This window comes from Carassius carassius, chromosome 5 (genome assembly GCF_963082965.1).
Source record: "Carassius carassius chromosome 5, fCarCar2.1, whole genome shotgun sequence".
NCBI classification, from domain to species: Eukaryota; Metazoa; Chordata; class Actinopteri; order Cypriniformes; family Cyprinidae; genus Carassius; species Carassius carassius.
In genome coordinates this window covers 41,397,840-41,424,497 of record NC_081759.1, presented here as the reverse complement: position 1 = coordinate 41,424,497, position 26,658 = coordinate 41,397,840, and the positions used below count along the sequence as shown (strand labels likewise).

The following is a 26,658-nucleotide window of genomic DNA, read 5'->3' as shown; positions in this document are numbered from 1 at the left end:
CACATTCTCTCTCTCTCTCTCTCACACACACACACACACACACACACACACTCACTCACACACACACACACAGACACACACACACACACACATATTCTCTCTCTCTCTCTCTCTCTCACACACACACACAGACACACACACACAAACACACACACACACACACACACAGACAGACAGACACTCACACACACACACACACACACACACATTCTCTCTCTCTCACACACAGACACACACACACAGACAGACAGACACTCACACACACACACACACACACAAACACACACACACATTCTCTCTCTCTCACACACACACACACACAGCAGCAGAGGTATATCACACAGCAGGTAATCTGAAGCTTTGTTCATGCTTTGACACAAACCTCTGCTCCGCGTGGAATGTGCTTCTAGAAGCGAACAGTAGAGAGAAAAGACCACCGACAAACATAATGCATCACACACACCAAAACACCACTGTCCTTAGAGAGAGGGAGAGAGAGAGACATAAATAATGAGAAAAAAAAGAACAACAACCCTGTGCAGGTAGGTATTATTATTTTGACCACTGAAGTAGCTGCTGTCCCTTCAGAGAGACATGACAGCAGATCTTAGACCTGTACAGTAGAAGAAGCCCTCAGTTATTACACGTGACGAGAGTAAAAAAGGCCATTCCTACAGACGTCACCGTCATCTACACTAGCAGTCAAACCTTTCTGAACCGCAAGATTTTAAAGAATTCTGTTCACCGAGCCTGCAGTTATTTCATCCAAAGTACAGCAAAAGCAGTAAAACTGTGACATATTTTTACAATGTAAAACATCTGTTTTCTGTGTGAATCTGTGTTAAAGTGTAATGTATTTCTGTGATGCTCCGCGGTATTTACTCCAGTCTTCAGTGTCACATGATCTTCAGAAATCATGAATATATGATGATGTACTGCTCAAGAAACATTTCTGATTATTATCAGTGTTGAACACAGTTGGATAATCTTTCATGATTCTTTGATGAATAAAAGATGCAAAGATCAGCATTTATCTGAAATGTTTTGTAACATTATACACTCTACTGTTCAAAAGCTTGGAGACAGTATAGTATTTTTTTAAACTAAAACTGTAATAAAAATGTACACAAACTACATAGACATACTTTGTAAAGAACAAAAATGTATAAAAATGACAAAATAAAAAGAAATTAATTATATAATTATTTATATTTCAGATAAATGCTGTTGAACTTTCCATTCATCAAAGAAACCTAAAAAAAATCCACTTGATACAATAAAACATTTTTTTTTTTTTGGAGCAGCAAATCAGAATATTAGAATGATATATTCTGAAGGATCTTGTGTCTAGAGAAATGCTGAAAATTCAGCTTTGAAATCACAAAAATAAATTAGATTTTAAAACATATTCAAATAAAAATCAGTTATTTTAAATAGTGAAAATATTTAACATTTTTACAGCTTTTGCTGTATTTGGGATCAAATAAATGGCTTGGTGACTTCTTCAGAAACATTAAACATCTCAGTGTTGGAAGTCTTCTGACTGCTAGAGTAAGAGCACAACAGGTCATGTGACCCAGCGCAGCGTCCGGACGGCTCTGAGAGACATTCTTCATCTGGCTGTGAGCTCTTTAAAGGTCTTTAAGGGGTTTTCTCCAGGACGCCGTGATGGGAGCAAAGGCAAATGGCCGGGACGATCTGATTGGACGAAGGCAGTGAGGTCACTGAGGTCTAGTCAGTGGACACACATCCAACACTTCCCTCGAGCTTCCTCCTGAAGTATTAGAGCAGCTGTGTGGAGGTACAGCTGGAGACGAGGGCAGATGTGTGCTCTTATAGACTGCAGGTCAGCGCAGAGCTCTTGTCCCGAGGGTCAGCGGGTCGATGGACACTGGCACTGAAATAGCCTTCATCACTGCAGCTGCTGCGCAAACTTCCTCGCTCGTCCGAGTCACTCACGCTGCTCATGCTCCACTCCAGATCTCCCAGAAGATCATCTGTTCCTTCCACGTCAACATCCACCTCTTCTGTGAAGCAAGCACAGGGAGAAATATTCAGAGGCTATTTCTCTCTCTACTGTCCGCAGAGCATCAGAGCCAAAACAAGAAGGTGAAAAATTATGAGTAACTGAGATTAAATATTTACATTTACAGACATAATATGTTAGTATACTGTAAATCACTGGAAGAAAATGACATTTACATTACATTTAGTCATTTAGCAGATGCTTTTATCCAAATCAGGACAACAGAATCGATCAAATCTAACAAAAGAGTCTGCTTTGAGGATTATAAAGAGAGCGAGCTGCTTCATCTGTATTAACATCATCTACCAAACATTCCTTGACCATTTTTGTCTTTTGTTACACACTATATGCACATGCTGCATTTGTTTCTTTAATAATAAAAAATCTATTCACATGCACAGAAATTATAATTGCATGGAAACCACATGGTGCAAGCTGTAATTTTAAGAACTCGTTTTCATTTTTAAGGTTATAGCATTTTAATGTGCATTTTGAAGAGTGCTACGTTTACTCATTCTGGCCCATTATCTCCATGGCAACATTCCAATTTAGGCGTTAAAGCATTTATCATGCTGCAGTCTGTTTGCATGCCATCTGTTCACAGGACAGGCCACAGAATATACAATACAATCTAATTTCTGTCAAAAAGCATGTGATCATCAAACCTCCACTGTGTGTTAGAAGCGAACTGGAATCTTGTGCATTTCTGATTCTAGGTAGAAGCCTTTTAGAAGCAAGGGCTTCTGGGTATTTTTAAAGAGCTCTTAGAAGCCTCACAAATGGATCTTACACATTTGACCGTGTTGTGTTTTAGTTAAATAATGCATGTATGGCAATGTGACATAAATGCACTAAAATGAGTCCTGAGAAGTGTTTTACATCCATGGCTCTAAGTATTGAAGCACACATGCTAAACCATGTGCTACCTGTTACTTTTTGACTCTTATTGAGGCCACTGGAGGTGTACATCGTACCTCTTTTTTTAAAGAGGAGATCTTTTTCTGTAGCTACTGTGAATTTTATCTCTGTCAATGCTGCATGTACATGAAGAGTACCACAGGGTTCTGTTCTAGGCCCGGTTTTGTTTTCCCTCTATCTTCTTTCTTTAGCAAAGATCTTTCTTAAGCATCATATATCTTGCCATTTTTATGCAGATGATATATAGCTTTATCTTCCAATTAAACTAGATGAGAATATATCTCCCCAGTCTTTGACTAATTGTTTGAGTGAAGTTAAAATTTGGATGGCAGATAATATTTTACAGCTTAATGATTCTAAAGGCCCGCTTATGCATTTAATTATTCGTTCAGCACTTTTGTCATTATTAAATGTGTTATATAAATCAATACAACTAAACTAAACGTTATATAAGACTTGTGTACCTTGGTCGGAGTCTGATTTGTCTGAGGAGCCCATGCTGTCCATGCGTGTGCGCTCCACACCGAGCTGCTCCAGGCGTCTGTGCAGGTGTCTCTGTTCTCTCTGCAGATGGTCTATAGTGTGCTGGGCCGTCCTCTCACTATCCTCCAGCCTCTGCAAGACACACATGGGTTCAACCTCTACATGTTCTGATCAAATACATGCAGCCTTGAGGATAAGAGACATCTAACCCACCCAAATCATTTGAATAGCACTGTATCTGGGTGATTTTATTTTTTAATTCTAATGTAATTCTTGGCCATGATTTTATTTTTTTTAAATTGAGGAATCACAATTTTGAATAGAAATATTACTTCGCGTTAGAATTAGATAATTTGACAATATGACAATGATAACTGTAATGAGAAAAGAATGAACTTTTTTCAAAAACATTGGCAGGGAAAGAGTTAACTTGAGTGCCACGTCTTTAGAATTTTTTTTTAAGCATTTCATTTCTGAACATATGTACAAGTTTGTACAAGATGTAGTTGTAGTTCATGCATCTTTACTGTGTTTTGTTAAACATTTATATCCTGTTAACAATTTCATGTGTGGTGCACGTGGAATAGAATATTTTTAACTAGAGGGTTAATAAAGAAAAAGTTGAAACATTTCGTAGTTACATTTTCTAGTTAAAAAAAATATTTAAAAAATCAAGTATCTGTCAAAGTATTCTGAAAGAAATCAAGTTTTTAGTTTTCTGCCACATCGCCAAGCCCTAAAAAAGTTTCTAAAAAAGTTAACTAAATTATACAACTTTGTGTGAGAGCTGTTTTTTGTGATTATTATTATTCATAAATTTAATTAAACATTGAGTTTAAGCTTTGTGCCTAACAACACCACTTAACCGTGGTAAAATCACCGTAACTGGCTCTTGTGACTTGCTGCTTTAACATCAGATCACTGCTTTAAGTTCTGGTGAGAATCTGAGAACAATATCACCACCAGTGGGACGCTGACACATACCTTGATGTGTTCTCTAGCCCTTGTGAGGAGGCGGAGGGTTGTGTGCCGGTTTGAGTCTGGTCCTAAGGGCACGAGGGATTTTAAGCGCTCCAAACACAGCCGTAAATGTGCCCTCCTGGATGGGACAGACGACAAGAGAGTGAGTCAGAAAAGCAACGCAACACTTCCAGTAAACAGCAGCAGCAACATGAATCATACAGATGAGAAGAATGCAATTATGATCTGCGAAGTTAACACATTTCTGTTCGTTCATCATACAAAGGCGTAGTAAGAATATAGTGCATGAGTCGCACTGAGTAGTTCTGTTATATTTTTACGGTGCTTGTGTGTCATTCAGGAAGCTTTAGAGCTCTTTATAATTGCAAGGGGGATAAAACAAACACAAACTACAGAAAAAGCTTGTTAGGAAAAAAAAAAACAAATTTACTTCAGGAAAAAATATCATTCCAGTAATTTCAGACAGCACAAACCTAAAATTATGTTGACTTTGGTGATATTTGATGATAAAAAAATATAAAAATATATAAAAAATTTGTTGTTGAGTGTGTGAGAGAGTGTGTGTGTGTGTGCTCTTGTTTTTGTGACATATATACAAAAAATATGGAGCAGCACAAGTTTATTATTAAAGCATTAAACACAAAAGACGTTACCATTACAGGGATGATTTGCATTTCAAAATTAAATAAAATAGAAGACATTTGAATTTGTATTAATATTAATGTTTTTGCTCCATTTTAAATCAAACAAATACAGCCTTGCTGAGCAAAGAGACTTCTTTTAAAAATCCTTAAACAACCCTTACTGACCCCAAATAGCAGTGTAAATATAAAAAGGTTATTCCACAACATGCCACACGTCTCTACAAATAAAGACCACCCCAGTTCTGTAGGACAGCGTGCATCTGATCTAGCGTGATCCTTTAAACAGCTCAGCCTCTCTTTTAGCATAAATCACTGTCCTCTGCTGACCTTTGACCTCTGAGTAATTGTCTTAGCCCCACTGGAGAACAAACACATCGTCTCGCAGGCAAACCTGACCTGTGCTTCTGTTTGAGAAGGTGTGTGTCTGCTGTTGTGTGTGTGTGTGTGTGTGTGTGTGTGTAGCCGTTCGCTGTGCTGTGTGTGACATGTGGCCTATATCAGCGTGGAGATGTGTGACACGGAGGTCACTGGGACAGAAGTAACTGTTTCACACCATACAGGTGTGTGACATTTCACAGGACAGCCACTCACCCCAAAAGCTGTGTTTCTGAGGGGCACTTCAGGTGAGATTTAAACTCTCACAGCAGCTGTTTAGTTAGAAATGACATGGTGCTAAACTATGAGGCCGGTGCAAACAAAACCGCTCTACTTTTTACAAACATTCAGTGATTTCAACCTAATGAGTACACATAAAAAAATAACTACATAAATAAAATAAAATAAAACCAAGTAAAAGAAAATGTGGGAATAGGATTGGGGAAAATGTCAGGTGCAAACAAAACGGCTTAAATTTTTTACAAACATTCAGCGATTTGAAAGGCCTTGAAATGGCAAAAACTGCACAAACATCGTACAGGAAATTCAAAATAACAGACTTCCTGTTGAGTTTTGGATATTGTACCAAGAAACTTTTTTGTAGGTAATAGTGTCTTACATATGTGTACCAATGTTCATACATGTACATACAACGTAGCTAGGAATATTATTATATATAGCGCCAAAACCACATGAATCATTACTACACAGGTGTGCTGGTATCACATCAGACATGCAGCCCATTTATTCAAATCTGCATCACAAATGCACTCCCACTTGAGTCGCTTTATAAATATCAGCCCTGGACTCTCATTTGAAACAAAATCAGAGACACAGGGAGCCTCACTTTCCTTCTTCACCTGGATATATTTCTAAACAGCAGATGAATGCATTGTTAGGAGTTACTCACCTCTGAGCATTATCCTCCAGAATAACTCAAGACGAGGCATTTGGTCACATTCCCTGCTCATGTAGTATTTAATTACAGAAGTTTAATCTGAATCTAAATCGGTAAGGATTTAATGAGGTATAGTGTTACATGCACATACCTGTTCTTCTCCATCTCATTGTGTGTAGACCTGCAGAGACAGAGACAGAGATGTTGGGGATCACTGTGCTTATTCTTTTTTTATTCACACTAACAATTATGCATTTGGCAGATGCTTTTATCCAAAGCAGGTTTATGAATGAGTTTCTGCATTCCTTGCAAATCGAACCCATGATCTTGGCATTGTGTTCTCAATGCTTTCCTGTTAACGTTAGAGGAATAGTTCACCCAAAAATAAACAAATATGATACTCATTCACCCTCATGTCGTTCCAAACCTTTATGCATTTATTTATGAAACACAAAACAAGATATTTTGAAGAACGAGTTTTGGATCCTGATAGCTATGTTTCCATCCACCTATTTTTATGCACATTTTGGGATTATTGCACAAAAAAATGGAAACGCCAAGATGTAAAATTCTAAAAATGCACATAAAAAACTTATGGCTCAGGCTCTGAAAATAAATAACATGAGCATGTTTTGTCTGCGCGCTCTAATTTATTGTATACAAAAATTATTATATATTGTGCCTTCTCCTACTGTAGCAAATAAAAAAAATATTTCTTACTGGATAAAACATATGCATGTATAAGCTTAAGAAACATATAAGAAATATCAGAAATCTCCTACCATAAATATATCAAAACTTCATTTTTGATTAGTAATATGCATTGCTAAAAACTTCATTTGAACAACTTTAAAGATGATTTTCTAAATATATTTAGATTTTCTTATGCCCTCAGATTCCAGATTTTCAAATATTGTCCTCCTAACAAACCAGACATCAATGGAGAGATGATTTATTCAGATAAAAAATGGACCCTTATGAATGGTTTTGTGCTTCAGAGTCACATATTACAATAATATAAAGTAGTTTTGGGGACTCTTGAACTTCAACATCACCTTCTTGTTCTGAGTTCTGAAAGGCACACAGAGACTGTCCTGTGCTCACTGCTGATCTGAATGTTCAGTACAAAGGTGAACTGCTGTGTGTATGTGTGTGTGTGTGTGTGTGTGTGTGTGTATAAAGGCTGCACAGGAACAAACTAAACAGCAGAGTGTTGTCTAAGGGACTGTGGGCTTGTTTAGTGCCAAAATGCAAATTACCGATTGCGAATGTCCCCAGTCCCCTCTGTGTGTGCCTCTCTCACTATGTTCGCTTAGCAACAGTAACTAGACACAAGCAGTCGATGGGGGGGGGGCAAAGCAGAGGAAAGCAGGATAAAACTAAATCTTCCTTTCACTGCCTTTAAGATCACATTCAGTGCACATTAATGCTCACAAAGCAATAACTACCAACAGGAGGAGGTTTCTTTGTTGAAAATGTGAATACTGACTTGAATTTTGATTGTTTGCATTTTATGCACTGTTGAAAAAGAATCAAACTCGTGCAGGTTTGTGCAATGAAACCGCGTGCACCATGAGAACAATCAACACACTAATTAAGCTTTACTTACACAACTAATGCACTTTTTATGCAACTTTTTTTCAGAAACAGTAGTGTATTTATGTCTTATGCTCACTAAGGCTACGGAGTACTGAGACTCGTAGGGCATCGTGCCATCTTCCTCACGTTCATCCATCCTTCAGACTGACCTCCTCTAAAAACACCTGTGATGTCTGAGCAGAAGATATCTGTAACCCTTTAAACTGGCCATAGGGAACACAAGAAAACATTAAACACTTCTCACAGCTAACGTTTATGTCTCGTAGTTTAATTCAACAGAGCTGTGAAGGATTACGTCACATCATTCAAAAAAATCTGAATTGTGGAAAAAGTCAGAATTGCAAGATAGAAACTCGCAATAACATATTTAGTAAAAATTTATTTAGTGGCAGAAACTGAATTGAAAATAAATATAATTTACAAACTAGCCCTCTCAAACCATTAATTACAATTAATCGGATCCAAAATAAAAGTTTTTGTTTACATAACTGTAATGATCCAGAACACGACATGGGATCCATAATGCAGGCTTTATTGTAAAAGACTCGTAGTCGTACAGGCAATGGTCGGAACCAGCAATATCAACAGCGTGGGAAGAACAGAGAATCAAGATCCAGTAGCAAGCAAGGGGTCGGTAGGCAGGCACCAAAGGTACGTAGGAGATAACAGACAGAATCGGTAACAGGAAATCAAACACGGGTAATAACGCTCAGAAATGACAGACACAGCAAATCAAGACTTCGCGTCAAACTACTGTGAAAGTCCAGCTTATATGCACAGTCTTGATGATTGGCACCTGTGCAGGTGATCAGAGTCCAAGGACGGGGCTTATGGGAAATGTAGTGTTGTCAGTGTAAGTAAGTGAATGGATGCGTGTGTGTCAATATTCAGGTGAGGGTGCCCTCTGCTGGCCATCAGAGGGAATCACGGGGTTCGTCTCCGTGACAGAGCCCCCCCCCCCCCGCGAGCGACTCCTGGCGCGAGGAGGCCCACGACGTCGGGGTCTACCACGGGGTCGAGGTGCCGGTTTTCCAGGGTGTAAATGATGAAACTCATCGATGAGATTGGGATCTAGGATGTCCTCAGAGTTTACCCATGAGCGTTCCTCTGGGCCGTACCCCTCCCAGTCGACCAGATACTGTAGAATTCTGCCCCGACGTCTGGAATCGAGTAATTCCTGGACTTGGTACGCCTCCTCGCCCTCTATGATGATGGGTTGAGGGGCCTGTGCACGGGACCTCCCCTCTCCCTCGTCTCTGGGACCAGCAGCGGGCTTGAGCAGGGATACATGAAAGGTAGGAGAAATACGATATGTGTTAGGAAGTGCTAACCGGAATGAAACTGGAGTTATTTGTCTAGTGATTTGGAATGGACCCACGTACCTTGGACTCAACTTGCGGCACGGGAGCCGGAGACGGAGATCCCGTGTTGAAAGCCATACCCACTGGCCAGGCTGATAATCGTGACCTGGGCGCCTTCTGCGGTCCGCTTGCTCATTTTGCCTCCTAACAGCGTGTTGCAGGTGAACATGAGCCCGATTCCAAACCTCCTCACTGCGTGCCATCCAGTCGTTTACTGCTGGGACGTCCGTTGGTTCCCCTGACCAGGGAAACCTTGGTGGTTAGAACCCCAGTACACATTTAAAGGGAGTTAGACCGGTAGATGGTTTGATAAGGGAGTTCTGTGTGTATTCTGCCCATAGTAAGTATCGAGCCCAATCGTGCTGATTCTGGTTGCAATAAGCTCTGAGGAAACAGTTTAGCTCTTGGATGAGCCTCTCTACCTGTCCGTTCGCTTGAGGGTGATACCCAGAGGTGAGGCTGACATTAATGTTCAGGGCTTTGAAGAAGGCTGACCATAATTGAGAAGTGAATTGAGGTCCTCGGTCTGACACAATGTCCTCGAGTAAACCATACAATCAGAAGACCCAGTTGCACAGGTGTTCTGCCGTCTGGAGAGCGGTAGGTAGTTTGGGTAATGGAATGAATCTGCAAGCCTTGGAGAACCGATCTATGATGGTGAGTATGGTGGTATAGCCCTGTGAACTGGGAAGATCTGTAATAAAGTCAATGGCAATGTGAGACCAGGGTCGTTGAGGAATGGGTAGTGGTTGCAGGAGACCGGTGGGAGATTGTTTAGATGCTTTGTTAATATTACAGTTATTGCATTGCTGTATGTAAGTAGCTGTGTCCTTGTGCAGTGATTCCCACCAGAAGCGGTTCTCCAGTTGAGTGATGGTGGCAGTGATACCTGGGTGACCGGATGATGGATGGCAGTGAACTTGGCTGATGACCTGGTCACGAAGATTTTCAGGAACAAAGATTCTATCGGCTGGACAGGCTACTGGGTTCTCATTCTGCTCCCTGTATTGTTGTAGCAGAGTCATGATATCCCATTGAATGGGAGCAACCACCACATGGAACAGTAAGATTGGTTCTGTAGCAGGTTGAATTTTCTTCTCCTCGAATTGACGTGACAGGGCATCTGCCTTAGTGTTCTTGGAGCCGGGTCGGTAAGTTACCGAGAAGTCGAATCTTGTGAAGAACAGAGACCATCTAGCTTGACGGGGATTCAGGCGTTTGGCGGTGCGTAAGTACTCCAGGTTCTTGTGATCTGTTAGTACAGTGAACGGATGTGTGGCTCCCTCTAGCCAGTGCCTCCACTCCTCAAAGGCTGCCTTCATGGCAAGAAGTTCCCGATCCCCGACACTGTAGTTGCGCTCTGCCGAGTTGAGTTTCCTAGAATAGAAGGCACATGGATGAAGTTTAGCGGCAGGATCTGGGCGTTGTGACAGGATAGCTCCAATGCCTGTGTTGGATGCGTCCACCTCGACAATGAAGGGCAATTAGGGGTCAGGGTGACAGAGGATGGGCGCATTACTAAATCGTTGTTTCAGAGTTTGGAAAGCTTTGTGAGTGGAATCTGACCATTGGAGTCGATGAGTTCCCTTCTTGACCAGTGAGGTGAGCGGGGCGACAACAGTGCTGAAGTTCCTAATGAATCTTCTATAAAAGTTTGCAAATCCCAGAAATCGTTGCAGTTCCTTGAGGGTTGTGGGTTTAGGCCAGTTGAGCACGGCGTTGACCTTCTTCTCGTCCATGGCTACTCCTCCTGGACTGATGATGTACCCTAGGAAAGTGGTGGAAGTTGTATGGAATTCGCATTTCTCAGCCTTGGCGTACAACTGGTATTGAATGAGGCGTTGGAGAACTGCTCGGACGTGTTGTATGTGTTCAGGAAGGGTGTTAGAGAAGATCAGGATATCATCGATGTATACGATCACAGATATGTTCAGCATGTCTCTGAAAACCTCGTTAATAAATGATTGAAATACAGCCAGTGCGAACGGCATCACAAGATACTCATAGTGTCCAGTGGTAGTGGAGAAGGCGGTCTTCCATTCATCTCCCTCCCTGATGCGAATGAGATTATAGGCGCACCTCAGGTCCAGTTTGGTGTAGTATTGGGCGGTGCGAAGTTGTTCGAGGGCTGAAGGAACCAACGGAAGTGGGTATCGCAATTTTACCGTCATTTCATTTAGTCCACGATAATCGATGCAGGGACGGAGGCCACCATCCTTCTTTTTTACGAAGAAGAACCCGGATGAAGCAAGGGATGTGGATGGTCTGATGAACCCTTTCTGGAGCTCCTCCTTGATGTAATCCTTCATGGCGTCTGACTCTGGTTGAAACAGTGGGAAGATGCGACCCTTTGGAGGAGAATGCCCTGGCAGAAGATCGATGGCACAGTCAAATTTGCGATGAGGAGGTAAGGTGTTGGCTTGTTTCTTACTGAAGGCCTCCAGAAGATCTGCATATTCCTCTGGCAGATCGGGAATGGACTCTTGAACGGAGGTAAGTGACACGGAACCGACAGGAATAGGTTTGACCAGGAAAAGACAGTTCTGTTGACAGTAATTGCTCCACTTCACCACTTGACCCTCTCTCCATGAGAACTGGGTGTTATGCAGTCGTAGCCAGGGTAATCCAAGAATCACGTGTGTGTGAGATGTGGGAAGGATGTAGAATTGGATTCTCTGCTTGTGCAGTAAGCCAGCAGCCATTATGACTTTGCGGGTGAGGTGAGTGATGGATCCTGAACCCAGTGGTCGACCATCTATTGTCTCCACTGAGAGAGAGGTTGAGCATGGAATGAGTTGAATGTTACACCTCTGAGCAAACTCTTCAGAAAGGAAAGTGCCTGCAGCCCCGGAATCGAGTAAGGCAGAGGTGATAACTTGTCTGTTGTTAATCCAAAACTCAACGGGAATGCTTACACTCTGGGTATCACACATGGAAGTGAGAGGAGTACTCACCGAGCGTTGGGAGAAGGTACGAGTGGGGCAGTGGTTGCGTTGATTGCCAGGCAGTCCACAATACATGCATAACCTATTGGACATACGTCGATCTCCCCTCCGTAGATAAGTGGTAAGTATTGACCTGCATGGGTTCAGTAGATTCCTGAGAGGGCAAGGGTGCTGAATGCTCAGTGCGACGGGAGTTGGATCGCCGGGCACGTCGCAGATTATCAATGGATATGGTTAGTTCGATGAAGCTGTTGAGATCTCTGCCCTCGTCTCTGCATGCTAGTTCCGTTTGCAGATCATAATTGAGCCCCTTGCGGAAGAGTACTTTTAATGTGTCGCTCACCCAGTTAGTTTGTGCAGCCAGAGTGCGAAATTGTAGAGCATAATCCGCCGCCGTCATTCTGCCTTGTGACAACTCCAATAAGCGATCTCCAGCTCCTTTTCCCTCCTTAGGATGATCGAAAACTGCCCGGAACTGTTGTAGGAAATCCTGAAAGGAGGTAAATGCAGATCCATCGGAACCCCACACGGCCGTAATCCATTCTAGTGATTTCTCAGTCAATAATGAACAAACAAAGGCGATCTTCCCAGTATCCGTAGTATACAGTGAGGGCTGCTGTTCCACAAACAGAGAGCATTGTAATAGAAATCCCTTACACTTGCTGGCGTCACCGTTGTATTTATCCGGGAAAGCAAGACGGGGAGTGGCCTGAGATGGCGTTCCTGCCGCGTGGGCAATGGCGGATGCCTTCGGCGTTGGTGTGGCGGCGGGAGCTGTGTGGAGATTCTGCATGGCCTTGACGAGTTCCTCTGTGATCGATGTCAGTCGATTCAGCTGAAACTGATTGGCCGCAATCTGACTGGCTTGGGCCGCCATGGTGGTGTGAAGACCTTCAAAAGCCGCTGGATCTTGTTGTGGCGAAGTCTTCTGTAATGATCCAGAACACGACATGGGATCCATAATGCAGGCTTTATTGTAAAGACTCGTAGTCGTACAGACAATGGTCGGAACCAGCAATATCAACAGCGTGGGAAGAACAGAGAATCAAAATCGGTCCAAATCGGTCGGTAGGCAGGCAGCAAAGGTACGTAGGAGATAACAGACAGAATCGGTAACAGGAAATCAAACACGGGTAATAACGCTCAGAAATGACAGACACAGCAAATCAAGACTTCGCGTCAAACTACTGTGAAAGTCCAGCTTATATGCACAGTCTTGATGATTGGCACCTGTGCAGGTGATCAGAGTCCAAGGACGGGGCTTATGGGAAATGTAGTGTTGTCAGTGTAAGTGAGTGAATGGATGCGTGTGTGTCAATATTCAGGTGAGGGTGCCCTCTGCTGGCCATCAGAGGGAATCACGGGGTTCGTCTCCGTGACAATAATATACGTGTTTACATAATATATATGTGCATAATCTCAGCATCTAGGCGAGGTTATTATAGTTAGCTAATATTAAAACTTAAACTAAAAACATTTTGCTAACTGAAATAAAATATAAATACCAGAAGACAATTAAACTAAACTAAAATAAAAAAGCCTTTGCAATGAACTAAAATAAGCACCAGTATTACTAACTGAAAAAAAAACCTAAATCTAGATTGAAAATAAATAAAACTGACAACTAGCGCTCTCAAACTATTAAACGCATCCAAAATAAACTTTATTTGTTTACATAGTATATGTGTGTGTACAGTGTATATTTATTATGCATTTATAAATACACACATGCATGTACTGTATATATTTAAGAAAAATGCAATCATTTTATATTTCAAATTTATTTAAATATAAGATATATGAGTATAAAGATACATGTAAATACTTCTAAACATACCATATATGTATATAAATATACAAAACTTTTATTATGGATTTTGCGATTAATCACGATTAATCGTTTGACAGCACAACAAAATCACATAGGAAAATTGCTTAAACTAAAATTAAAAAGAAAGCAGTAATACTGCTAAATATTATAATTTAAAATGTTATTTCTTCCTATGTCAACAAAGCTGAATTTTAAGCATCATCAACATTAAATGATCCTACAGAAATCATACTAATATACTGATAATGAATGTATAACGCAGAGTTGACCCATACAGATCACTCTCAAACGCTGCGTTGTTACATGTAACAGAATTATTAGAAAATAAGGAAACACTTTATTTTAAGTAGTGCTGTCAAATGATTAATCGCGATTAATTGCATCCAAAATAAAAAGTTTTGTTTACATTATATATGTGTGTACTGTGTATATTTATTATGTATTTATAAATACACACACATGCATGCATATTTGTTTATTTATACACTTTTTAACTCATGCATGCATATATTTTGAAAATAGATAGCCCATATTTATATTTCACATAATTTATATTATAAATAATTATATTTAATATATAAACATAAAATTTTTCTGAAATATATACATGCATGTGTGTTTGTATTTACATATAAGTTAATATATATACACAGCACACATACATATATATTATAAACAAAAACTTTTTTTGGGTGCGATTAATCACGATTAATCATTTGACAGCACTAATTTTGAAATCTTAATTTTAAAAATTAATCCTTGTTGCATGTTACATGTACTTAGTATTGTAATAACAATAAATTATGCATAATTACATGCAAGTAACCCTAAACCAAACCCTAATCCTAATAATTTCATGCATGATGCATTTACACAAGCGCTGAATGGAGGTTACTTGCATATTCTTAGGATGTGTGATTCTCATGTATTTGGGGCAAGATAATAACCCACTTACAGTCCACCAACTGCTATTCTTAGTCGTGTAAACATGCAATATGCAAAGAAAATATCACAGATGGTGCAAGATTTACCTAGTCTTATCTCCAAATGACTACAGCCCCATTGACTCCCTCTGCCAATGCATTGGTTAATTTCTGCCAATTAATAGTTGGATGTGCCAGAACTTTCTTCAGTTAAACAAGAAAAAAACGGAAGTTAAAGCACTCAATTGCATATGACCTAAATACACAGCAGATATGATCACTGATTATAAACCATTAGGATCGAGTGAAATATTTTGAGTGAAAGGTTTTGATATCATTAAATCCCTACTTGTTTTCTGTCTAGAGACCAGTGTGATATTAAAAAGACACCTCTCACAGTTTCTTTTCTTACTAAACCAACATTTAAACAACACTGAACGCTGCATACAGCTGTATATAAATAGCTACAAGCCTTCATATCCAGTTACAAGCCACACAAACATCCAGACACAGATTAGAGTTGGGCAGTGTTTTCAGCACGCTGTGGCACACAATAACTAGATTTCTGTCCAAGGTCATAGTCCTAAAATGGTTCAGAAGCAGCAGCTTTGATGACCCTCTGTTCTGTGTTTAAAAGTGGCTTTATGGCTGTGAATCAGCATCAAATGCAGAGTATGACAGCGAGGTCAGCTACAGGATCTCATCTTAGTGCAAGATTAAACTAAAACCCTGCTTTACATTTATCCGTAGATTTAGATTCAGAATTACACATTATAAACAGACAGCCAATCAGATCATATTTGCTGTTTAATATATGCACAACATTATTATTCATGCTATCAAATGATTAAATGCATACAAAAAATGTTCTATGTATATTTATTATGTACAGGCTCTACATATTTACGTGTACATGAGACGTTAAAATAAATGTGCAAAAGTGATTTTATATCCATAGGTTTTGAATAGGTTTTTGGAGAATAAAATATCACAATTTGGTTGAAATAATGTTACATTGTCATTCAGTGTGATACAATATTTTTGTATAAATTAAAAAAACATGTTTATTCTGACGTGTTCATGTTAAAATGTATAAAATAATAAGGGAGCATAATTTCATTGAGAAAAAAAACTAATAAATTGCGATTGATCATTTGACAACACTAATATATTCTGTATATGCTTCTGTTAAAAACAATTGACCTGCATTATTTCAACTTATTAAAAACATTTAAATCATCTTTATTTTTACGCTTTCTGAGAGGAAAACCTGACAAACCAACAATGGGTATATTTTATAAGTCATGTTTCGTTTGGGGATCGAATACTTATTGCACTCACTGAAATTCATTTTCTGGTTATTTTTTTTTTAAATAATTTTTGGGTTTGGATTCTGTCTCTATCTATTAAATCAGTAAAACCTACCATAAAAATTACAGACCCTTTGTTTTTTTTGCAAGTGGGCAAACTTACAAAATTAGCAGGGGATCAAATAAATGTTTTTTCACACTGTAAATATAGCAACATTTTTGATTAGTAATATGCAGTGCTAAGAACTTCATTTGGACAACTTTAAAGATGATTTTCTCAATATTTCATGAGATTTTCCGTTATCACAGAAACTAGATGGAAGTACCTGCTGCTGCAGTTTTTCTTGCGTTTGTCTTTTTTGTTGAAAAAGTCATCATAGATTTATTTATTGGTGTTTTCACGGAATGAATGAGTTAAAATACTACATAAAAGAGCCTGTTTTTAAAATCTGCTTTGGATAAATAGTCTAAAATGCATTTCACATTGAAATTTCGTGGCAAGAGTTTCTGATATCGCAGAAACTAGATGGAAGTACCTGCTGCTGCAGTTTTTCTTGTTTTGGGTTTTTCTCTTCAAGCCATCTCTCTCTTTGCTGCTGGTGAAGGGTAACATGGAGGCATAGCCGTGCTCCGCTTCTGCAAATACAATCAGAGACATTTAGAAGCTCATCAGACCACAAATCACATCAGCTACCGGCCACATTGGATGCTATACGTTACAATTAACCCATTTCTGAACAAATGTCTTGCTTTTGGCCCAATGATGTCATCTGAACTGGAGTAAACCCAAAGTCCAGCCAAACCACAACAGATAGAGGGAGGGGGATGCACCAGGAATCCCTGCACTGTGAAGCAACAGCAATCCAATGCTGGAAAAATGCAATGCAATTCCACATTTGAACGCAAACCCGCCATCAGGCTAAATAATAATAATAATAATAATAAACTTATATATGTGTATGTCATATGCACTTGGTTTTTCTCCCTAGAGGGGGTTGTGGACACATTAGTGTCTCCTATGTGTGCTGGCCAGACAGCTGAAGTGGACACTTGTTCTCCATGTCTTTATGATCTTCCCCAAATATCACAAAACAGAAAAACACCGTGTGCATTTCATGCATTCGCCTCTAAATAAACAGTGCGAAGACTAAATGTGTTGCATTATAGCAGACAAGAACCCTAGCAACAGTGTCAGGATTCATTTGCATGCTAAATATCATTTCATATCGCCTATTAATAAATGTTGTTTACCTCTTTCTCTTCGCTCGAGATATTCTGCTGCTTCGATCAGCATCTGCAGTTTCTCAATAGCCGTCATTTTAAGCAACAAACAGCGATTAAAAAACGACAATCCCGGTCAGAAACAAACAGCAGCCTCTCGTTTCTTCACGCTTCTTCCTGCTCCAGAAAAACAGGCGAATTATATACAAAATACGTATTGTAGAAGGCAGCGAGGGAGATGTTTAGATGTTGAGAAAATCAGAAATGTATTTAAAAAAAAAATCTAAACACGCTGGTTTTGATCAAATCGAATAAGAAATGTCCCTAAGCTGCCAAGAAATAACTAGTTAACTAGTCCTGTTCATGTTAAACGAGATTTCGTACTTTATCACGGCACTAGCATTAAAACCCCTCCAGGTGGACACAATCTGGCAACCCTGCACTAACAGCATGTACAGTAAGGAAGGTCTGAAGACTTTTATAGAGCTTTAGTTCTGCTCTTGGTGAGGTTTCGGCTCTGATGCTGACAGCAAACGCTGTTAACTACTAGAAAAATAGACAAAAATACTGGACTGACAGCTCAGTCAGATCGATGTGGCCAGGGGTTGCCAGATTGTCACGCAGAAAAGTATATTTAAGCAGCTGGTGATACCATTTTTGTTAATTATTTGAGCTTTGGTGCTGGTTACTGGCTGGAAAACAAACAGCTTTCCTCCACAATTCCTTATTGTTTCATAAAAAAACGTCAATTTTGATATGCCCGTCCAGCGAGGTTGTAGGCTATAGTGAAGTGTAATAAAAAAGGGGAGAACAAAATCTTGATTGGTCGCTGAAAAAAAACCCGTTACAAAGTAACACACACGTTCTCCAAAAGTCCAAAACAATCGCTAGTTTCAATGTTTCAAGCTTGAAACTCTGGCTGCTTATCAAACACATATGCTAAGCTGTGGGCAACTGAGGAAAAATAAGTAAAAAACGCTGAGAAAATCGCGCAGCTAGAGAAACATAGCGTCGTTGAACCAGATAGAAGAGATGTGTGTTCACTAGCTGCTGTCATGTTACTGTACGCCTGTCAGGGGCTTGGGAGAACCTGCGATCCTATTGGATGGACGATACAGAAAGCTGGCTTCTCATTGGATGTTCACTGTCAGGCCGTATCTAGAACGGACCAATGGCTGAGGCGACTGCTGTAATGCCATTCAGCAAGATTATAGTGCAACTAAGTAGCACCTTAGCGCCTTTGTGGAGCGAGTGTAGCACCCGTGATACTATTCTGGCATTTCCTCCTGAGCCAAAATGGATTATTATGCAAATCGTGTGTTGTTGTTATGCTGTGATTGGCTGGACTGCCGCAGCGCGGTCGCCTGTGATTGGCCGCCTTCCCGGAACTCAACACACCTCCAACGTAAATGTTGACGTTTAAGATTAAACATGATTTGTAGTCACTGATCTATATATATATATAATATAATATTATAGATCAGTGTTTGTAGTACATTTAAAAAAGATAAGACTGAATTTATTTATTGTCAAATTCTCCTCTTTTATTGTACTTTTTTCTGGATACTTTAGACAAATTAAACACCATTTAAAAACACGTGCCTTATTTCTAAAATACTGGAAGAAATGGACTGAATACTGTGATGTAAATAATAATTTACTGTATGTATACATAAATATATACACACACACACACACACACACACATATATATATATATATATATATATATACATACATACATACATACATACACACACACATGGTTCATCCCATAGGTGTAATGGTTTTTATACTGTAGAAACTGTATATTCTATGGCCCTACACCACATGATAGGAAAAAATTGATAGCCTGAATGCACTGTAAGTCGCTTTGGAATAAAGCGTCTGCTAAATGCATAAATTTAATTTAACCCTAACCCTCACAGGAAACTTTGTGCATTTTTACTTTCTCAAAAAACTCATTCTGTATGATTTATAAGCGTTTTGAAAAATGGGGACATGGGTTATGTCCTCATATGTCACCCTCTCCTTGTAATACCTGTGTCATACCCATGTCATTATACAGAGTTGTGTCCTGATATGATACAAAAACAAGAGCACACACACGCAGGCAGGCAGGGGTCAAAACCAAAGTGGCAATCAAAAATACACAGAACAAAACAAACGGCCAAGAACAGAACTTGGAAGTGGCGAGATAAATACAAGGACTCTGTGACACATACTAAAACAGGCAGGGTATAAATACACAGGGAAATGACAATGCTAATGGGGAATTGGCTGAGTGCAATGATTAATGACCAGGGACAGCTGAGTGCAATGAGGAGACGGAGATCCTGGGGAATGTGGTTCAGGAAGTGACAGACACCTTGGGGAAGGAGGACATCTAGTGGTTACCCAGGCAACACAAACCAGACACTGTGACAAAATGACAAATAAACACATTCAGCAAGAGTTAAGGTGTTCAAAACAAACAATCCACTATGTCAAATCCTGCTAAAATGCACAGCCACTGACTGAAAAACAAAACAGATGGAAAAACTGCTGAAACACATATTTTAAATGAATTAGGGTAAGAAAAGGAAATATAGGTTTTTATCACAAACGTGCTTCCTGTCGACTCCGTCAAGCAGTGAAATCCAAAGGTGTGTTAAACCACTTTCCTGTTCATGTACTGCCTGCAAGAAAAAGATGATTACATTATTGATCTCCTTCCTGCATAAAACATTACATCACTGTCCACCAATGAGCCGTGCAGTACCTGCAGAGATGATGGGCCAAATACAGACCTGGTGCTGGGATACTAACCTCCCAAGGTACATTTCTCATAATGTATGCTGTTTGTACATATAAAAAAGGTACAAAAAAATAATAATAATTCGATATAAAGTGGAAAATTGCAAACTATAGAACTAATATTAATTCAAAGATCTGGAGTTTTTAAATTAGAAAACAAACAGGGAAGTATATTACAGCACAATAATATTTAAGATTTAATCTTTATCTTTATATCTTTCACACACACTATGTCTGGTTGTGCCATCTTGTGGTTATTTAGAGCATTAGCTTTGCCAAACAAAAGCTGCAAACAATTTGACAATAATCAATGCTACTGTTAGTCAAGTTTATATATATATATATATATATATATATATAATAACATACATTATTGCAAACAAACAAAGTACATCTACTTCTCCTTTGGCGGTTCTAGAAAGATAACAATAATTTTAAAAATAACGTTTTCAAATATTGACATGTATCCTTCAAATATTTTAAATTGCTTAAGTGAGAAATGAGGTAAATCATTTTTCAGAAGTTTGTAGGTATAGACATCTATTGTGGGCATTCTTGGCAGGTTTTCTGAGGCTTTTTAAAATATCGGTTAAAAGATCAGTTTCTTATCTAATTTAAAAAATCTTAAGCAAAAACAGAATGGTTTAACTTGATCTTTGTGAAATTACACAAAAACAGCACATTGGTTGATTCTCTGCCAGCAGGTGGCACAAATGAAACATCAGCGATTCAGCGTTTCCCTGGTTACCGCTGTACACAAAGCAGTGACACGGTGTTTCCCTGGTTACAGCTGTACACAAAACAGTGACACAGCGTTCCCCTGGTTACCGCTGTACACAAAAAAGTGACACAGCGTTCCCCTGGTTACCGCTGTACACAAAGCAGTGACACGGTGTTTCCCTGGTTAGCACTGTACACAAAGCAGTGACACAGCGTTTCCCTGGTTATCGCTGTACACAAAACAGTGACACAGCGTTCCCCTGGTTACCGCTGTACACAAAGCAGTGACACGGTGTTTCCCTGGTTAGCACTGTACACAAAGCAGTGACACGGCGTTCCCCTGGTTACAGCTGTCCTTCAATACCACGACTTAGGTGCCCTTGAGCAAGGCATCGAACCCCCAACTGCTCCCCGGGCGCCGCAGCATAAATGGCTGCCCACTGCTCCGGGTGTGTGCTCACAGTGTGTGTGTGTGTGTTCACTGCTCTGTGTGTGTGCATTTCGGATGGGTTAAATGCAGAGCACAAATTCTGAGTATGGGTCACCATACTTGGCTGAATGTCACTTCACTCACAAAGCAGTGACACAGCGTTTCCCTGGTTACCGCTGTACACAAAACAGTGACACAGCGTTTCCTTCGTTACCGCTGTAAACAAAGCAGTGACACTGTAAACAAAACAGTGACACAGCGTTTCCCTGGTTACCGCTGTAAATAAAGCAGTGACACAGCGTTTCCCTGGTTACCTCTGTAAACAAAGCAGTGACACGACGTTTCCCTGGTTACCGCTGTAAACAAAGCAGTGACACGGTGTTTCCCTGGTTACCTCTGTAAACACTGCTATGACATGGCGTTTCCCTGGTAACCTCTGTAAACAAAGCAGTGACACGGTGTTTCCCTGGTTACCTCTGTAAACACGGCTATGACACGGCGTTTCCCTGGTTACCTCTGTAAACAAAGCAGTGACACTGTAAACAAAGCAGTGACACAGCGTTTCCCTGGTTACCACTGTAAACAAAGCATTAACACGGCGTTTCCCTGGTTACCTCTGTACACAAAGCAGTGACACGATGTTTCCCTGGTTACCTCTGTAAACATGGCTATGACACAGCGTTTCCCTGGTTACCTCTGTAAACAAAGCAGTGGCACTGTAAACAAAGCAGTGACACAGCGTTTCCCTGGTTACCTCTGTAAACAAAGCAGTAACACGGCTATTCCCTGGTTACCTCTGTAAACGTAGCAGTGACACAGCGTTTCCCTGGTTACCGCTGTAAATAAAGCTGCACTGCGCCAAAAAATACTACTTTAGAATGGATAATACCGGGGCGTAGCCATCTTTTCAGAAGTGAGGGGGACAGAAATCACACACACACACACACACACATATATATATATATATATATATATATAAAACATTACAATTTAAAATTTCTGTAATCTATATAGCCTACTATTCAACAGTTTTTTAACAATAAGATTTTTAATGTTTTGAAAGAAGTCTCTTCTGCTCACGAAGCCTGCCTTTATTTGATCCAAAGTACAGCAAAAAGCAGTAATATTGTGAAATATTTATACTATTTAAAATAACTGTTTTCTATTTGAATATATTTTAAATGCAATGTATCCCTGCCATCAAAGGTGAATTATCAGTGTCACATTAATCAGAAATCATTCTAATATGCTGATTATCAATATTTAAAACAGATGAGTACATTTTTTTCAGCATTCTTTGATGAATAGAAGGATCCACAGATCAGCATTTATGTGAAATAAAAAGCTTTTGCAACATTATACACTATATCAGTCAAAAGCTTAGTATAATTTTTTTTGTTTTGTTAAATAAATGATATAAATTAATACTTGTATTTAGCAAGGATTCTTTAAATTGATCAAAAGTGATGATAAAGACATCATTTTACAAGAGATTTCTATTTCAGATAAATGCTGCTCTTTTGAACTTTCTATGCATCAAAGAAACTTGAAAGAATTATACTCAGCTGTTTTCAACATTATCATAATACAAGTTTTTTTTTTTTTTTTTTTTTAGCAACTAATCAGAATATCAGAATTATTTCTGAAATTTTCTCTAATTTCTAGCTTTTAATTGGCTTAGAAATCTATAAATGCTGGACAATAACAAAGAATAATGATTTGTTTATATACTACAAACATTTTTTATCATATAATAAGGCAGAATAGTTTATATACTGTAATAAATGCTATGTCAATTAGCACTGCATTGTTCAAATACTTTATTAATCCCCTGCTGGAGATTTTTTTGGACTTGAAAATAAAACAAAACAGAAATTCACTGTTTTCATACAGCGATAGCTGGACGCTGTTGTTGTCCATATTAGGAGTTTCCTGATATGACTTTCTGCGCGAGAGCGCCCTCCGGCTTCGAGTATGAACGAAACACACACACACACACATACACTGCAGGAGAGATTAGCGCTCTGTGATGTTCATCTCGCCTTCTCGGTCCGAAAACATATCAGGTCATGCGCAAACTATCCTGTCTCTTTGAGTTTAAATCTATATTTATTCACACCAGCTCTTGAAAACCTCTATACGAACACATTTACCCGAAAAAGTGCGGTAATAGTGCGTAGTAATCTACGCCCCTGGATAATACAGTGGCAAGATGAGAAGAAAATACCATCTAAGTTTAGATACATTAATATAAACACCCCCCAATTCAATTTGAAGGATTTTCCTCCAATATTTGACACATGGTGAACAGTTTCACTTGCTCTGCCTTTATAAATGTCCCGTTTACAGACTTCGTAATATTTCCACACAAATGACATTTTGGAGAATGCTTGCATATAAACTGTATATTTAGAATTAAAGATCTTTTATACATCATGATATAATCGTATATGAGTAACAAAGAAATTATAGCTACAATTAGCTTCAAGCTACACATGACACTGAATGAGATTAATACAGCACTTCAGTCACTATCGATCACCACTGAGTGTTTAGAATCACTTCTGACTGAGATCTGATGTGGATTTGGGTCAAATGTATCGTTTGGAACATTTCATAAGAATTTTTTAAGGAAGATACACAATTACAACTTCTGTGAATAAGTATAGTTTTTAAATCCACACCAAAGACACAAACTACACCAGCTTTACATGGATGTGGTTTTTAATGAATGGTACATCCGATTCTAGCATTTTACATTCTAATAGTGACATGGAATCAAGTTTATAAACCAGCAAATATACACACAAAAGCTTTTAAATAACAGTGAATGATCAAAAAAATAATTCCAACTGCAAATAAGTCTTCAACACACATACATAAAAAAGATAATAAATAATAACAGTGTAAGAAGAACAAAAAAAGTCGTGCATTTAAAGTTGCAGCATCAAGCCATGATCTTGCTTATTCTGGCGTTTTGACGTGTATTATTATAAGCCATCTCAATCATGATTTCCAGTGAATGGTACATGTTCATTTAGTTCATCCCTGCTATCCACAACAAAGTGAGGTGGAGATGTTTATGGCAGTAAAAAAAACAAAACACAGTTATGCCACATGTAATTCTATAAACATGATAATGAGCAACAATCAGACTCGATAGACATGAACAATCAATGCTTACTCAATGCCACATTCTTTTTCTACACATGTACTAAGTGCAATTCATTTTGAAGCAAGGGAAGGGTCACATCAGTAAAGCATTGTGAAATTTGCATCGTGTACCGAAAACGTGTTTCAAGTCACAAAACCATAGTGAAAAACTCGTATGGCATGTAAAGGTCAGTAGATGGACTGGATGTGAAGATGTGTGAAAGTACTAAGAGTTCAAGATTCTGCTTTCTCTTTTTGTTTCTTGCTTTTCTTTAGAAAACAGGGAGCTTTGAACTTCTTTTTTTTCTTGGATGGAGATTTGGAAGGCGAGCCATCTGGAGTGTTGCCTGCGGGTTTGTTGGGCGGGGCAGTGGGCGGAGTTGTGGGCGGGGCCGAGGGCGTGGTTTCTGACGTGTCAGTGGTGGATAGTGCCTTCATTTGTTTTTCTAGCTCCTCCTGCTGTTTCTTTTCATCGCCTTTATCGTTCTGCACCGCTTTCCCATCTGAATGTGAATCGATTGAAAATGGAAAATACATAGCACAATACAAATAATGAAAGAAGAGAAAAGGAAAAGGCAGTGAAGCATTGCTCAGGATGCTCAGTGTTGGTACAGAAGCAGCTGCTATGACATTTCAGTTTTGGCCAACATGCTCATTCAAGTTGTGTGCAATGTCTTAGTTTCTACATACTCACTAGTGAGACAAGATCTCAGTACCAAACGATTGTCCTACAAATTATAACACAGGGACAGAGACAGACAGAGAAGCACAAAGGTGTGAAGACAGATGGAGGCCACAGTACAGAGCTGAAAATGTCACACATAAAAACAAAAACATGAAAACTGAGATGAATACACACACAGATTTGAATACAGACATTCCATGTTACTCTACATCATCCCCTGTTAAAGGAATAGTTCTCCCCCCCCCCCCCCCCCCCAAAAAAAGCTGTAAACTCGCTAACCCTCAGGCCATTAAATGTGCAAATCAATTATTTTTATCATTAGAACAGATTTGGAGATAATGCATCACTTGCTCGCCAATGGATATGAATGGGATGCCGTCAGAATGAGAGTCTAAACAGCTGATAAAAACATCCCAATAATCCACAGCACTCCAGTCCATCAGTTAACAACTTCTGAAGTGAAAATAGAGCTGTTTAAACGCTGCTTGATCTGTGCAGATTTCTCTCCTGATTCAGACCAGAACACTTTTTCACTGGAGGAAGTGTTATTATGGATTATAGTCTTCTCCAGATGTTAACTGATGGACTGGAGTGCTGTGGATTATTGTGATGTTTTTATCAGACTCTCATTCTGACGGCACCCATTCACTGCAGAGCAAGTGATTCAATGCTACAATATCTCCAAATCACAGAACAGTCACTTTTTGGTGAACTCTTCCTTTAATGCCATAATGTTTACTGATAGCAGATTATAAAACAAACACCCAATCGAAGCAGATGATGCGATGCACAGATGGAGCATAGCAGGTGTTTCTGCAGTGTTCACATGCACAGGTGTCAGCCAAGGGTCTCACCTGACGGTGGGGTCTTTTTGGGGGAGGCATTCGGGGAAGCCCCCGAGTCATTCACTACCTCCTCCACACCTTTACACAAAAACATCAGGGTTGGAGAAAGAAGAAGAAGTAGAAAGGGAACAGAAACAGAGGGAGATGAGGTGGAGGTGTGCAGTGAGTCATCACCAGTGTTGGGGAGTGATGCATAAAAATAGTGACACCTCTGAATGATTTACAGTATTTAGTGTGATTTCAAAAATATGTAGCTTTTTCAGTAACAAGTTCATTTTTCCATTTAAGTCCTCACAAGAGTCTCAGCATGTCATTTGAATTCAACATTAATATAAACTTTTAGTTCAATTTTGCTTCATGGTTTTTATTAATTTCTTTATTCTATAAGTGTTAGCGTTTAATTTGTAATTAGAGCTCATCATTGTTTCTGTACTAGAAAAATACTGCCAGAAAAAACAAACAATGTATCATTCAAACGTTTGACGTCAGATATTTTTGTTTGTTTTAATGAAGA

At 39.3% G+C, this 26,658-nt stretch overlaps 2 protein-coding genes across 4 annotated transcripts in view; both read right to left on the bottom strand.

Annotated features, from left to right (window-relative positions):
* Window positions 1–1,295: 1,295 nt before the first annotated feature.
* LOC132140479 (max dimerization protein 1-like) lies at window positions 1,296–18,315 on the bottom strand. Of its 2 annotated transcripts, none has more exons than XM_059549260.1 (6): window positions 17,546–18,315; window positions 16,831–16,930; window positions 6,477–6,506; window positions 4,412–4,526; window positions 3,409–3,559; window positions 1,296–2,027 (listed from the first exon to the last, which is right to left on the bottom strand). In XM_059549260.1, exons 1-6 carry the CDS (start codon window positions 17,610–17,612, stop codon window positions 1,834–1,836), a joined length of 657 nt encoding a protein of 218 aa, XP_059405243.1. In that variant the 5' UTR covers window positions 17,613–18,315; the 3' UTR covers window positions 1,296–1,833. The 2 variants fall into 2 exon arrangements, with proteins under 2 accessions (XP_059405243.1, XP_059405244.1); XM_059549261.1 differs by having other exon boundaries at window positions 1,296–2,024.
* A 6,259-nt stretch (window positions 18,316–24,574) lies between these two features.
* Window positions 24,575–26,658, bottom strand: part of LOC132141624 (beta-adducin-like) — a 15,894-nt gene continuing 13,810 nt past the window's right edge. Inside the window, exons 14-16 of one of the 2 annotated variants that reach the window (XM_059551310.1) lie at window positions 26,154–26,222; window positions 25,309–25,342; window positions 25,026–25,117 (exon numbers count right to left, since the gene is read on the bottom strand). In XM_059551310.1, coding sequence (XP_059407293.1) covers window position 25,117; window positions 25,309–25,342; window positions 26,154–26,222 — 104 coding nt within the window. In that variant the 3' untranslated portion in view covers window positions 25,026–25,116. Of the gene's footprint in view, window positions 25,118–25,308; window positions 25,343–26,153; window positions 26,223–26,658 lie in introns of both variants that reach the window. The other variant, XM_059551309.1, reaches the window with a different exon arrangement.

Coding starts and splice junctions, on each gene's coding strand:
- LOC132140479 (XM_059549260.1), bottom strand. CDS start 17,612: ATGACGGCTATTGAGAAACTGCAGATGCTGATCGAAGCAGCAGAATAT. Junction 4,527..6,476: donor AATGAGATGGAGAAGAACAG/GTATGTGCATGT, acceptor TGTCCCATCCAG/GAGGGCACATTTACGGCTGT. Junction 3,560..4,411: donor GGGCTAGAGAACACATCAAG/GTATGTGTCAGC, acceptor TGTGTCTTGCAG/AGGCTGGAGGATAGTGAGAG.